Source organism: Phyllobates terribilis, unplaced genomic scaffold (assembly GCF_046119375.1).
Source record: "Phyllobates terribilis strain yellow unplaced genomic scaffold, ASM4611937v1 Scaffold_1__5_contigs__length_1240528914, whole genome shotgun sequence".
In the NCBI taxonomy this organism is placed as follows: Eukaryota; Metazoa; Chordata; class Amphibia; order Anura; family Dendrobatidae; genus Phyllobates; species Phyllobates terribilis.
Genome location: NW_027362761.1, coordinates 722,288,123 through 722,302,665, shown reverse-complemented (window position 1 = coordinate 722,302,665; position 14,543 = coordinate 722,288,123). Strand labels below are relative to the sequence as shown.

Below are 14,543 nucleotides of genomic sequence, written 5' to 3'. Positions count from 1 at the left end.
CACAACTCCCACTTGTGGACGTTAGGCCCTCATTGAGTCTGTTTGACACTTTGAGCAGACATATGGATGTTAGTGGCCTGTTGGAGGTCATTTTGCAGGGCTCTGGCTCTGCTCCTCCTGTTCCTTCTTTCACAAATGAAGAGGTAGCGGTCCTGCTTCTGGGTTTTTGCCCTCCTACTCCCCCCTCCACTTCACCTGGTATCTGCTCCATGCTCTGGACACTGTGCTGACACACACAGCTACCCTTCTTGCCACAGCTCGCATTGATGTGACATCCTGGATGAGCTGCACTACCGAGCAACTTCTATGACATGTACTGTAGACACCACCTCATGCTACTGTACCTCTAGGGGTGAGAGCAATGACCAAATGTAAAAGTGACCTAAACAGCCAAAAAGGATGAGCACAGAGAAATGGTCTGTGGTCACCACCTGCCGAACCACTCATTTTATAAGGCTTGTCTTGCTAATTGCCTATCATTTCTACCTGTTGTCTGTTCCATTTGCATAACCGCATGAGAAATTGATTCACAATCAGTGTTGCTTCCTAACTGGACAGGTTGATTTCCCAGAAGTGCGAGTGACTTGGAGTTGCATTGTTTTGTTTAAATGTTCCCTTTATTTTTGAGCAGTGTATATGCACATGTACACACACATGTTTCTTAAGATAATTTGTTATACCATGCCTGCTGAAGAGACCTAAGTAGTCTTGAAAGCTTACTCGTAACATAATTTATTTTATTTTTGTTAGCCATAAAATGATATCTTTTTTTTTTTTTTTTTTTTTTCCCCTACTGCGAGAAATAAAATATTTTTCAACTGGCTAACACAGTACAAAACTTTTATTTTCTTTTGACTAGATTTAAAAAAATAATCCTGAAATCTTGTAGTGTTCATTCTAACCACTTACCGTTATTTAGAGAGCATTTCTTAGCCGTCACTTTTTATTGTAAGCTTGGCCATAATGAGAAAGAGCTAACACCTCTATTACAATTCTGGAGACAACTCATGATCTACGATTGGCAATGTGTAGTTGACGCAGCTTGCCTCCCTGCCCAGTGGTCGTCTTGTAGAGCTTGCCTCGACCATTTCCTAGTAGCAGTGAGTTGTCTCCAGACACTAGTTTCATATGTTTATGAGGCTGCATAAAGAAATATTTATCTGTTAAATTTTCTGGTGCTCCTCACTAATCTTTAACTGTGCAATGTTGACACACATGACCACTGCATGTAATCGCTAGCCTCAGCACTTACACATGTACAGTCCTGCTCACCGTTATTGGCACCCATGAAGTTTAAGTCCATAATGTGGAATATCTCCTGAAAATAATGAATCAAGTGAAAGTTTTTTTGTATAGAGCACTCGTGTTAAATAAAGAGTGAATGAAAAACAATTTAAAAAATGGGAGGGAAAAATAGAAAAATCTAAAGCTTGCTGTGTCACTGGTATTGGCACCCTTTACATTAATTTAGTATGATAACACATTTTGACTTGTCTGTGGTAAATCACAAAACAGATTCACCTGTGATTGTCGGTGCCTATGTGACATGAATTAGCCAATGAATGATGACAGTGTTTTAAAAAGCTACATGGTAGGCCCTATTTCTTTGTCACAATGGTGAAGACAAAGGAGCTGTCTGAGAACATCAGAACTGCTGTTAGCAAACACAAGACTTCCAAAGGGTATAAGGCCATCTCCAAAGACCTTGGTATCCCAGTTTCGACAGTGCGCAATGTTATTAAGAAGTTTGCCAAGCATGGAACCATCAAGAACTTCCCTGGATATGGGGGAATAAGGAAAATTGACAAGAGATGTCTTCGAAAGTTGGTGCAAATGGTGGAAAAAGCACCACGTCAAACATCCAAAGACCTGAAGGCCAACCTGTAACAGTCTGGGGTCATGGTTTCAACAAGTACCATACGCTTCACACTAAACTAAGCAAAGCTTTATTGGCGAAGGTCAAGGAAGAAGCCATCTCTGAAGAAAAGACATAAAAAGGAACTACTGATCTTTGCCAAAGTACCTTGACAAACCACAATCCTTCTGGGAAAATGTTCTGTGGACAGATGAAACAAAAATAGAGCTTTTTGGCAATGCAAAGCAACAGTTTGTTTACAAACGGCGCAATTAAGCTCATAAGGAAAAGAACACCTTACCAACAGTTAAGCATAGTGGAGGATTCAAAATGCTGTGGGGTTGCTTTGCGGTGTCAGGTAGTGGAGGCCTTTACCATACCACAGGAATCATGAAATCAGAGAGTTATCAAGACATTTTAGATTGATATGTTGTACCCAGTGTAAGAAAACTTTGTTTTAGTCTAAGTTCATGGGTCTTCCAGCAAGACAATAACCCAAAGCACACATCCAAAGTTACACAGAAATGGTTGAAAAATAAAAAATGGACTGTTTTAAAATGGCCAGCAATGAGTCCCGACCTCAATCCCATTGAAAATCTTTGGGTGAGCTGAAATCTGCCATCGGGAAAAAGAATCCTGCAAACATTCAAGAGCTTGAACAAACTGCAAAGAGTGGGAGAAAATTCCAGCTGAGAAGTGGAAGAAGTTTATAGATGGCTACAAGAAATGTTTGGAGGCTGTCAGCAATGCTGAAGGGTGTGCAACCAAGTATGTATTAGGTGTGCCTTTTATTGCTGCACATGCTGTTTATTCTGTTTTTTCTTTGTCTTTCAACTTCCATGTTTCAATTTCAATGTTTTACTGTTGTATTACTTTGGACCACTAATTAAAAAATTGAGGCTATAACTTTGGTACATTTCCACTTATTTCTGAAGATACTGTACAGTCTGTGAAAAAAAATGAAGGGGTGCCAATAATGGTGAGCAGCACTGTAGATGGGATATTTTCGCTGCAGCCTTCTAGGCCTATATTTCTGGATCCTGGACGATCCCGTTTAGTCTGGTAATATTACGTTTTTGTTCTTTCTTCCTACAATTTGCTTTCTAAATGTAACTTTTCTCTCCCTTGATTTTGTTTTCTCTAGGCCCAGCTCAGTCGGGCATACTCACTGATCGGGAAGTGGTCAGTCTTTTCCTGCACTTTACAGTAAACCCCAAACCTCGAGTAGAGTTTATAGACAGGCCAAGGTGTTGTCTTCGTGGCAAAGAATGTAATATTAACCGTTTCCAGCAGGTAGAAAGTCGATGGGGTTACAGTGGTACCAGTGATCGAATAAGGTATTGTACTATATCTGGAAGACACTAATCTATATATGGTGAAACAATAAATGCTGCATATTCTTTAGCTTCTCCATGATCCGAGTATAAGCCTGAAAAAAACAAAATCTCAGTTCTACATCTGTAATATGTTGTGCAGCCACTCTTCTAAACCGAGCCACACAGGAAAAGATGTAGTTCATGTTGGATGCATTTTTTCCTACAATGAGAGCTCATTGGTGATGCTTACAGAATGCCCATTTTATTAAAGAAACTTGCCCTGTCACTATTGGATTTTCCATGTCTGAAAATTAAACTCTTCACCCAGAATTGCAGCATAAAATCAAGTGATCAAGTTTTCCTTGGTCATTTTCAGTGTGAATCCACATAAGAATTCTAAAATAGAGCAGTCTGAATAGCTTCGAACATGTGATGGTCATTAGTACCAGATTAGTCAACACCAGTATTTCTAGAGCTTCCGACCTTGTGGGTTTTTTGTCATGCAACAATGTAAAGAGTATACGGAGAATGGTATGATCTTGGAAAAACAGTCTGAAAGAGGATCATGTTTGTATGTAAAAACTTGTCAAAGGAGTCCTAAGAGAATGAAGAGTCGTTCTGACAAACAGGCAGCGCACAATAAGCTAATTGTAGCTGAATGAAACATTGATGGTCCAATGAGCATGTCTGGAGTACTACTCCTTTGCTCAGATGGGCTAGAACAGCTGATGACCAGTTTGAGTGTCATTGCCCTCTAAGGAAATAGAAGGGCAAGCCTTTAGTAGGGAAAAAGAGTGCAAAATTTGGGTCACTGAGGAGTGGAAAAACAAGGTTTAGTTTGATTCTATTGCACCATGCTGATAGGAAACTCAGAATTTGTCAGAAGCAGCAAGAATATAAGATCCATTCCTATCAACTGTCAAAAACGCAGGCTGGTGGAGATTGAATAATGGTATGTGGAATGTATACCTGTGGATGGACAGTAGGACTTGCTTAAGCATTGTGGTGGCCCTTCATGCCAGTGGTTTACCCTAATGTAGAAGGACACTTTCTGCAGGATAGTGCGCTATGCCATAAGGTTTTTATGGTCATGAATTTCTTCCAGGAACATGACTGCGAGTTTTCCTTGTTGCCTCGACCTTTAAAATCACAGATCATAACCACTTATATCAGTACCTCCCATCTTGTTTGTTGAAACTGCGAGAAGCTGTCCTGTCTTCATGGGCCAATATTCCTGGTGAGAATTTCAACATCTATTGAAATCCATGTCAGTGAGGTTTTAAAGGCCAAAGAGGGTACGTCATGTGACTAGATCGGTGTCTAGTGGCCATTCAGAATATGTCACTATACGCATATATAATGGTATATTTTTAAAGACTTTTGTCAAAGAAACACTCTTGATGTACTTTGTAGATCTGTGCTGGAAGTATAAAAGTGTGTGAACAGTGCATTACATTGCCGAAAGCATGCAGGCAAGGAGAAGAGCACTGCAAGAGGTTGCCAACTGTAGTTGCATGTCGAACAGATTTATGTAAATGGAATAACAGTAGTTACATTTTTATTACTGCTACTTCTCAACTTTTTACAGGTTTTTTTTTATATATATATATATATTTTTTAAACATTTCAGGTTTTCAGTTAATCGAAGAATATTTGTTGTGGGCTTTGCACTTTATGGTTCAATACATGGTCCAACAGACTATCAAGTTAATATACAGGTATGAGTATTGTATTTATTGTCATAATGTAACCTATAGGGTTATTATATACCTAGACATAATCCAGTTTCAAGGTAACTAAACAACCTGTTCTAGCTAACCTCTTGCTCTTCAGACATTTTATGACTAAATGCTACCAATTTGTGCCAGATGTATGTTGCTTGATCCGGTCAGTGTCATATTAGGTGTTAGCCAAACCCTCTGGTGTCTCCCATCTCCTAGTCTCAGCTGAAGCCACTTGATGCAGTGTGTATGCTGCCCGAACCCTCAGGTGTCTCCCCATCTTCTAGTCTCAGCTGAAGCCACTTGAAGCAGTGTGTATGCTGCCCGAACCCTCTGGTGTCTCCCTATCTCCTAGTCTCAGCTGAAGCCACTTGAAGCAGTGTGTATGCTGCCCGAACCCTCTGGTGTCTCCCCATCTCGTAGTCTCAGCTGAAGCCACTTGAAGCCGTGTGTATGCTGCCCGAACCCTCTGGTGTCTCCCCATCTCCTAGTCTCAGCTGAAGCCACTTGAAGCAGTGTGTATGCTGCCCGAACCCTCAGGTGTCTCCCCATCTCCTAGTCTCAGCTGAAGCCACTTGATGCAGTGTGTATGCTGCCCGAACCCTCTGGTGTCTCCCCATCTCCTAGTCTCAGCTGAAGCCACTTGAAGCAGTGTGTATGCTGCCCGAACCCTCTGGTGTCTCCCCATCTCCTAGTCTCAGCTGAAGCCACTTGATGCAGTGTGTATGCTGCCCGAACCCTCTGGTGTCTCCCCATCTCCTAGTCTCAGCTGAAGCCACTTGAAGCAGTGTGTATGCTGCCCGAACCCTCAGGTGTCTCCCCATCTCCTAGTCTCAGCTGAAGCCACTTGAAGCAGTGTGTATGCTGCCCGAACCCTCAGGTGTCTCCCCATCTCCTAGTCTCAGCTGAAGCCACTTGATGCAGTGTGTATGCTGCCCGAACCCTCTGGTGTCTCCCCATCTCCTAGTCTCAGCTGAAGCCACTTGAAGCAGTGTGTATGCTGCCCGAACCCTCTGGTGTCTCCCCATCTCCTAGTCTCAGCTGAAGCCACTTGAAGCCGTGTGTATGCTGCCCGAACCCTCAGGTGTCTCCCCATCTCCTAGTCTCAGCTGAAGCCACTTGAAGCAGTGTGTATGCTGCCCGAACCCTCAGGTGTCTCCCCATCTCCTAGTCTCAGCTGAAGCCACTTGATGCAGTGTGTATGCTGCCCGAACCCTCTGGTGTCTCCCCATCTCCTAGTCTCAGCTGAAGCCACTTGAAGCAGTGTGTATGCTGCCCGAACCCTCTGGTGTCTCCCCATCTCCTAGTCTTAGCTGAAGCCACTTGAAGCAGTGTGTATGCTGCCCGAACCCTCTGGTGTCTCCCCATCTCCTAGTCTCAGCTGAAGCCACTTGATGGAGTGTGTATGCTGCCTGAGCCCTCAGGTGTCTCCCCATCTCCTAGTCTCAGCTGAAGCCACTTGAAGCAGTGTGTATGCTGCCCGAACCCTCAGGTGTCTCCCCATCTCCTAGTCTCAGCTGAAGCCACTTGAAGCAGTGTGTATGCTGCCCGAACCCTCTGGTGTCTCCCCATCTCCTAGTCTCAGCTGAAGCCACTTGAAGCAGTGTGTATGCTGCCCGAACCCTCAGGTGTCTCCCCATCTCCTAGTCTCAGCTGAAGCCACTTGAGCAGTGTGTATGCTGCCCGAACCCTCTGGTGTCTCCCCATCTCCTAGTCTCAGCTGAAGCCACTTGAAGCAGTGTGTATGCTGCCCGAACCCTCTGGTGTCTCCCCATCTCCTAGTCTCAGCTGAAGCCACTCGAAGCAGTGTGTATGCTGCCCGAACCCTCTGGTGTCTCCCCATCTCCTAGTCTCAGCTGAAGCCACTTGAGCAGTGTGTATGCTGCCCGAACCCTCTGGTGTCTCCCCATCTCCTAGTCTCAGCTGAAGCCACTTGAAGCAGTGTGTATGCAAACACGCTTGCACTGTAAGCACCCCGCTCCTCCGGTTACATAGTTCTTACATTTGTTGATAAGGCTTGTATTACAATGTGTTATAATCAATGGTCTTAGCTTTGGTAATACCCATCTAAGGAAAATTTCCTCACAAATTGTTCCATCATGGCATATTTTATATTAAAAGTATCCATCTTTAGGGTGGGTTTCCGCCCTCCTATTCTTTAGGAGTTAACAAATTTCATATTTTTCTGGGGATAAATTAGATCATGATTAAAACATTTTAGTTTCTGAGCTTCATGGTGTCATAAAATCTTTGGGAATGTAGAAGAAAAAATAACTTTCTGCATCCTCTTTGTACTTAATGTGAAATTTAGCTAGCTATGCTTCAAACGTAAAGGAGTTGTCAACTGCTTTTATATTGATGGCCTTTTCTTAATTTTGTGCCCCAACGTTCCTCAAAAGATGCATATTATGGATAGGAATCTGCCCTGTGATCGGGTGTGTTTACGTGCAGAGCTGTACAGTAGTCACATCGCAATGTACTGTAAATCCACTCCAATTTGTTTGAATAGGGGTGGATGTGCAGTTCCAGCTAATTCGTCAGGTTGCCAAGAGTCGCACTCCCACTCATTTTATAGTAATGACACATTCTAAGGATAGGTCATCAATATAAAGATAGTGTACCACCATTTAAGGGTTGAAAACCCTTCTATTCTCTGTCCAATTTGGTAGATTTTTAACAAACTTAAGATGTATCAGTAAAGAAGTCTATTAGGTCAGTTGAGGTGTAGAAGTAATCCCAAGTATAACTTCTGGTGGGGGGAATCTAATTCTCCCAGAGAATCTGCAAGATTTTTCTAACGCTTCCTGCAAGGTTTCAAAGTTCTTTATAATATGATGCTAATTAGCATTTAAAGGGTATCTGTGAGCAGGTTTTTGCTTCTAATCTGAGAACAGCATGATGTAGGGACAGAGACCCTGATTCCAGTTATGTATCCTCTACTGGACTGTGTAGTGTGGTTTGGATAGAATCCCTGTTTTTTTCTGTTGTAGATGTAGAATTAGTCAGAATGTTTGAGGAATCCCACCCACACCACTGATTAGCTGCTTGAAACTACATCAAGCTGCTGAGCAAGTGTCAAATACCAGGAATCGGGCTTTCTGCCGCTACCTCATGCTGCTCTCGGATTAAATAGCAAAAACCTGCTAACAGATTCCCTTTAAAGCAGGAAGAGAAAATATGAGTATTTGAATTAAGAGGTCCATCTTGAGCCCTTAGCAGGTAATCGTCCTACTCTGTATCATGTAGGGTGGATCCTAAGCATGGCATTGAGGCATTAGGTGGTGGAGATACAGTTTGCCATAGCTGTCTGTTGGTGAATAACCTTGAAACTTCTAAAAAGTGCAAATTCTAATTGCATGGTTTCATATAATGCAGTCTCAGTAATTCTATTACTCTACAAATTATCTTAAATTCTAGCACATGCTACTATACAATCCTGAATTCATGTGGAGCAAAGTTAAACAGCAGATAAAAGCAAACATTTTCTGCAATGTTTAAATCCTAATTTATAGAAGTATCTCTTTTTTTTTTTTTCTTGTTAGATTATTCACACAGATAGCAATACCGTGCTTGGGCAGAATGACACAGGATTCAGTTGTGATGGTTCTTCAAGTACATTTAGGGTGATGTTTAAAGAACCAGTGGAAATCCTACCTAACGTCAACTACACTGCATGTGCAACACTAAAGGTACTGCATAACCAAATGATTGTGTTTTTTTTCTAAATGATACACAGGGTTATATCTTTAGGGGGGTTTATTTGTTTTGTCTAAATTAAATCTAACTTTTTTTTAATATATTCTGTTAAATGGGCCATAGAAGCTAAGGAAAAGCCGTTATAACCACATAAGTCTTAGACCCCAATTCATCAAGACTGTCATTATGTATATACAGTACAGACCAAAAGTTTGGACACACCTTCTCATTTAAAGATTTTTCTGTATTTTCATGACTATGAAAATTGTATATTCACACTGAAGGCATCAAAACTATGAATTAACACATGTGGAATTATATACTTAACAAAAAAGTGTGAAACAACTGAAAATATGTCTTATATTCTAGATTCTTCAAAGTAGCCACCTTTTGCTTTGATGACTGCTTTGCACACTCTTGGCATTCTCTGGATTCTCCCTCCAGAGAAGCCCCCTCCCCAACAGATAACAGATGTTTACTGGGGGTCCCATCACAAGTACACATTGATGGCTCACGCCAGCATTTTTTTTTATTGCCCCTTTCTGTTAGTAGTCAGTAATGTGTGTGTAGTGAGTGCATTAAAATAGTCACCCATTGCAGTTTTCTTCTGTTTCCAGCGCTGCTTCGGTGCTCTGCTGCATCATGTGACTGCAATTTTGACCTGCTAATTTAACTGGGTCTCTGTGGACTGGATGTTACTTTTATCAATGCAACTCTGAGACTCTGAATGAGGTGCTCATAGAGTTGCATTAATAAATTAATGAACTGTCTGTTGTGGTAGTCGGCCAATGAGAGCTTTGGTCACATGATGCAGGAGAGGCTCGGATCAGAGTTGGGTAAATGCAGAAGACCGCAAGGTATGAGTATTTTAATACTTACTACACAAATGTTGCTGTTTTGCTAAAAAAAAGGGCAACATAAAATGAAAATTCTGCAGTTCTAAGGCTTCCAAACACTTCAAATAGCTGTCAGCTGGAGGATCAAACCTATTGACATGCAGGTCATTCCATTTCAAGTGTACCAATGCAATTATCCTCTATATTTTTAATTCTTTTGAGATTTTGTTCTTTGGTAAAAGTGTGTTGGAGAATGCAAAATGTGAAGAAAATAAATTCTATATACTTTAGTGTTTTTGTTTTTTATTAATTTTCAAAGTTTTGAAAAAAATGTGAATTTTTGTTCTGCATTTTCATTTCTCCTCTTAACACAGGCCCAGAACCAAGTTAGAGAAATGGAAAAAAACGCATTACACTCAAAACTGTACAGGCTTCCACATGATATGACATAAGAGAATCTTTGTTAATATTTTACCCATGCTGACTCAAACGCAAAATTCCGAAAAGTATTTCCAAAAATCAATTATATAACATTTAAAAAAAATAAACATGTGCCTCCTATGCTCCTAGCCACATCTGTACCTAAATTCAAGTTGTGATCTCAAAGGGATCATACTTCAAAAAAGAACTATATGAACAATATCAATTTGAAAATTTCGTATTCAGAGCTGTTCGGCCTGTGGTCTGGAACTTCTTTTTTTTTTTTTTTTTTTTTTTGAAAATATAGACCCTGTATATTCCAAATAAAATAAAGTTTTGTGACTTGTCCTGATCTTAAAACAGGCAAATAATTAGATAAATCTGTAGTGGATACAGTGAAGGGTTTTTACAGTAGTGATGAAGTGAACCGAATTATACCTGGCAAGAAAGACTGTGTGTCTATGAAAGTGAACGGTAAGAAAACTCATGTCCAAAAGAGGCTGGTTCTTGCCAAAATAGGATCTTCAAAATGTGCTGCCCTGTGACCTAAGAATTGTGTCCTGGCTGGTGGTAGTGGTGAACACTCTGTATACATATGTACACCACACCAGAACACTATGCTTATGATTGAAGGAGGTAAGCTGAAAGATATTCAGATTGGTGAGTCCAACCTTGGTGAATACAAAGTATGTCTGTCTGAAATAGTGTGTCCAGAAAAGAGTTCAAACAGTTACCTAAATATATGCAAAAAATGTCCCCCAGTAACGTCTCTCCAAGAAAAGAGGGAAAAGAGGCTATGGTGCATAGAATAACTTATAAACAGTGGATATCTGGTGACAGATGTACTTTTGACACTGTTTCTAAAAGTGCAGAAGACTTTGTAGAACATTTTTGTGACCAGCTGATAGTCCGTAAGAAACACTCATTTATAGCCAGACTACTACAATCACTTCAAAGAAAACCTCAAACTGAGTGAGGCAGTAATAAACTTGGACTTTTCAGAGAACTATTCCTTTGTTGTTCAGGATGAAGCAATCATTTCATTGGAACAAGGAACAAGCAACTGTACACCCTTTTGTGGTCTATTACAACGAGAATGGAGAAATAAAGTACAAAAGTGTAGTTATATCTGAGTGCTTACTTCATGATTCAATAGCTGTTCATTTGTTCCCAAAAAAATGTAACTCAGTGATAAAAACTGACATCCTACCAAGTTTGAGCAAGGTACTTCTAGGATGGCTCTTCTGCACAGTAAGTATAAAAACAGGAGAAACTTCATAAATGTATGCCATCACAAGGAAGATTTTGCAGTGGAAGCTCAATGGCATTTTAGGTTGAGGAAGCACCATGAAACACCTTGCAACTCGAACTAGCCTCCAGAGGCCGTATTCACACCAAATCTTAAAACCCATGCAACTTTTCAACTGGAGTGAGAAAAATATTCCTAACATCCAGTTCATGTACTGTACAAACCAGGACCATGAAGAAGAGGAGAGTTTTGTTTAAAACATCAGCTGCAGGAAGCTGAACCCATCAAAGGGACTCAGCAATTTTTTCATTCAGCAACGACAGTGAAGTCCATGAAGTTATTGAAGATGGCACAAGGTTGTCAATGGATGACTAAACTGGTTATGTGACCTGTGAATATGATCGGCACTGCTGGCTAAGGGACTCACCAAAGATCATTCTAATGAAGAAGTAGAAGTGACTTCTTTGCACCTTCTGGTCCATCATTGTCCTTTGTGTATCCAAGAAAACCAGACATTTTAAAAGTAAACAAAAATCAGATATAATGCAGCTGGACCCAAACCCCGTAACAGCCGTACATACTGACACAAAAGGAAACTTCCATTGTTGATAAGAGATTGTGGACAAGATTACAATTCACCCAGTAGAAGGGACAATTGATGATAAAAGGTCTATTAATTAAGACTAGTTCATATTGTTTTGATAGCTTGATGATTTAACTACTGTACTATGCTTTTTAAAAACTTGAAAAAAAGGACATGTCTAGTAATATAAAAATTGTTACATGTATATTTAAAAAGGTTTTAAAAATCTTGATTCTTTTAATTTAGTATTAAACATATGATTAGGTTAAGACTTCATTTAGAAAATCACGCTTCAAAATATGATCTTACACAGATCCCAACTTGAATCCCTGAACAAATGTAACCAAGAACACAAGTAACACAAGCTTTTTTTTTTTTTAATAAGTTTTCCCGAAATCGTCCATCAAAATTTAGAATTTGACTCCTCAAAAATAAAATATCAACAAACAGTCTTGTGACATATCAAATTACAGCCAGTACAATTCTAAACAAAATAAGCCCTCTCCCATCTCTTCATCCTATTTCTAGCCTGAGATGTGATAAAAACAAATGTAAAGTCCTACAAGCCCAAAATTCAGGCTTTCAAAAATCTACAAAAAATTAACTAATGAAGATAAAAGTTCAAAACGTATTTTTAATTCACTAAAGTAGCACTTCAAAAAACACCGAATTGTTTCTGAAAAAATATTCAGATTTGAATCACCTGAAATGGATTGACCCATAAGTAAATTACAAATACACATGGTATTTTCATAACACTCACTCATGAATTGAAAAAACTGCACCTGGATTTGTGTTAATGGTAACCTTTTTACACATCTTTTTTTTTTTTTTTTTCAGGGTCCGGACTCTCACTATGGTACAAAAGGCCTACGCAAAGTTATCCATGAATCTCCAACTACTGGTGCAAAGACGTGCTTTACATTTTGTTATGCAGCTGGTAATAACAATGGGACTTCAGTTGAAGATGGACAGATCCCTGAGATTATTTTCTACACATAAGCCACTTCTACTCAGATGATATAAGACCGTGGCTATGTCACATTTTATATCCAAAGGTTTCATTTCAAAGACTTTATTGTGTGCCTAGCATAGGACAATGTTTTCAGTTGGCATAGTGTGGACGACATTATCGGACCTATGTAGACTGCGCCTACTGCCATTTTTCCCTCATTTAGCAAGTCTTCAGCACTTGGCATGGCTACTTAACATCACCATTCACCCATATCTCCTTTCAGAGACATGGTAAATGCCAAAATATGAACTTTGTCTTTCTGTGCCACTTAAATAAATTATTGTCTATGTAAGTAGTAATGCTGCAGCCTTTGTGTGAATGGTATCTTTTAGACTTTAAGTACTTTGAGGCAGTGTAAAAGAATTATTGTGGAGCTATTTAGACTAAAAGAAACCATGTTAGAAAAAAAAATCTATGTTTGATCATAAATCATACAATCACTGATCAGCTTTTCTGCTCAATTTTTGGCAAATAACTTTTTTTTTTTTTCCTTTACACAAAATGTGTGTGCGCGTTTTCCAGTCGCTGAGTACTGGTTTGTGACATGCCTCGCTGATCAGTAACTGGGCTCTTTTTGGTGCAGGATTTTTGTTTTGTGTTTAAACATTTCTTGAAATTTTATTTGAACCAGGTGTGTGTGACGTGCACAAATTTCTATTCCAAAGCTATATTTAATCATTCACTAATTGGACCCCTCATAGATGCAGTGGAAATAGTGAAGTTCTGTGCTTTAAATGGGGATACTGAGGAAGCCACAAATTATGCAATATTGGAAGTTTAGATATTTTAGATAGCACTCAATGTGTGGCTATGACTCGACACACTTTGGGCCATTCTCAAGTTTTTGCATTCTAATGATAATGCAGTGTCCATCCAGAGATGACTCCAAAGTTAGGCCAATCATTGATCACTTCAAGTCTACATGCCCCACAGGGACATCTGCGTAGAGCAGTCCCTAGGCCACTTCAAGGGGAGACTTAATTTCCAACAACACCTGCTTATTAAGAAGGCACAATATGGAATCAAAATGTATAAACTGAGCGAGAACACCTCAGGGAATACTTATAGATTTAGGATTTACAAAAGGAGAGTGACTACAATTGAACGGCCTAAATGTCCTCCAGGTTTACCACCTCTACATGGATAACTTCAATACCAGTATCCCACTCTTCAAGTCCCTCTCGGTCAGAGCTACGGTAACATGCATTACTGTACGCAAAAAGCAAAGAGGACTCGGGTTGCTAATTGGACAGCTGTTCAGAAAGGACAAAAGCGGGGCCCAATGTAACAGCAACATGCTGGTCGTCAAGTATAAGGACAAGACCTGTGTGGAAAAAAAAAAAAAAAAAAATCTATGAAAGGCCTGTGGGTTCAGAATGGGGTCACTTATGGAAGGGGGTGAGGGTTTCCGCTTCAGAGGCACCTCTTGGACTCTGCAAATGCAACATGGTTTTCTGCAGTTTATTCCAGCAAAATTTGCTCTTCAAAAGTAAAATAGCACTCCTTCCCTTCTGTGCCATCTGTGCCAAAACTCCCAAATAACTTTAAAATGCAAATCTAGTAAAATAAAGTTTCTTTATTTTTTGTTTGTTTCCATTCTGTTAATTATTGGAATTTTTCTTAAAATTCTCAGACACATACCAGGAAAATGATGATGACTTTGTATTTCAAACCATTACTGGTGCTATGTACCTCCATTGTTTGGGTTATTTTCTGTGTAAGTCATTTATTCTTCAGGTGAGTTTAGAGAGAGCCTTTCCTTAGTACTTTACCGTAATAACAATTCGGGCAACCGAAATGTACAACCCCAGTTAAAAAAAAAAAAAAATGTTGGGACACTTTGTAAACTGTA

General features: G+C 39.9%; 1 protein-coding gene across 2 annotated transcripts in view; it reads left to right on the top strand.

Moving 5' to 3' along the window:
* BTBD2 (BTB domain containing 2) overlaps positions 1-12,990 on the top strand; it is a 93,171-nt gene extending 80,181 nt beyond the window's left edge. For both annotated transcript variants that reach the window (XM_073686331.1, XM_073686330.1), the window contains 4 exons: positions 3,000-3,192; positions 4,802-4,889; positions 8,435-8,581; positions 12,517-12,990. In XM_073686331.1, coding sequence (XP_073542432.1) covers positions 3,000-3,192; positions 4,802-4,889; positions 8,435-8,581; positions 12,517-12,678 — 590 coding nt within the window. In that variant the 3' untranslated portion in view covers positions 12,679-12,990. The remainder of the gene's footprint in view (positions 1-2,999; positions 3,193-4,801; positions 4,890-8,434; positions 8,582-12,516) is intronic.
* Positions 12,991-14,543: the final 1,553 nt, after the last annotated feature.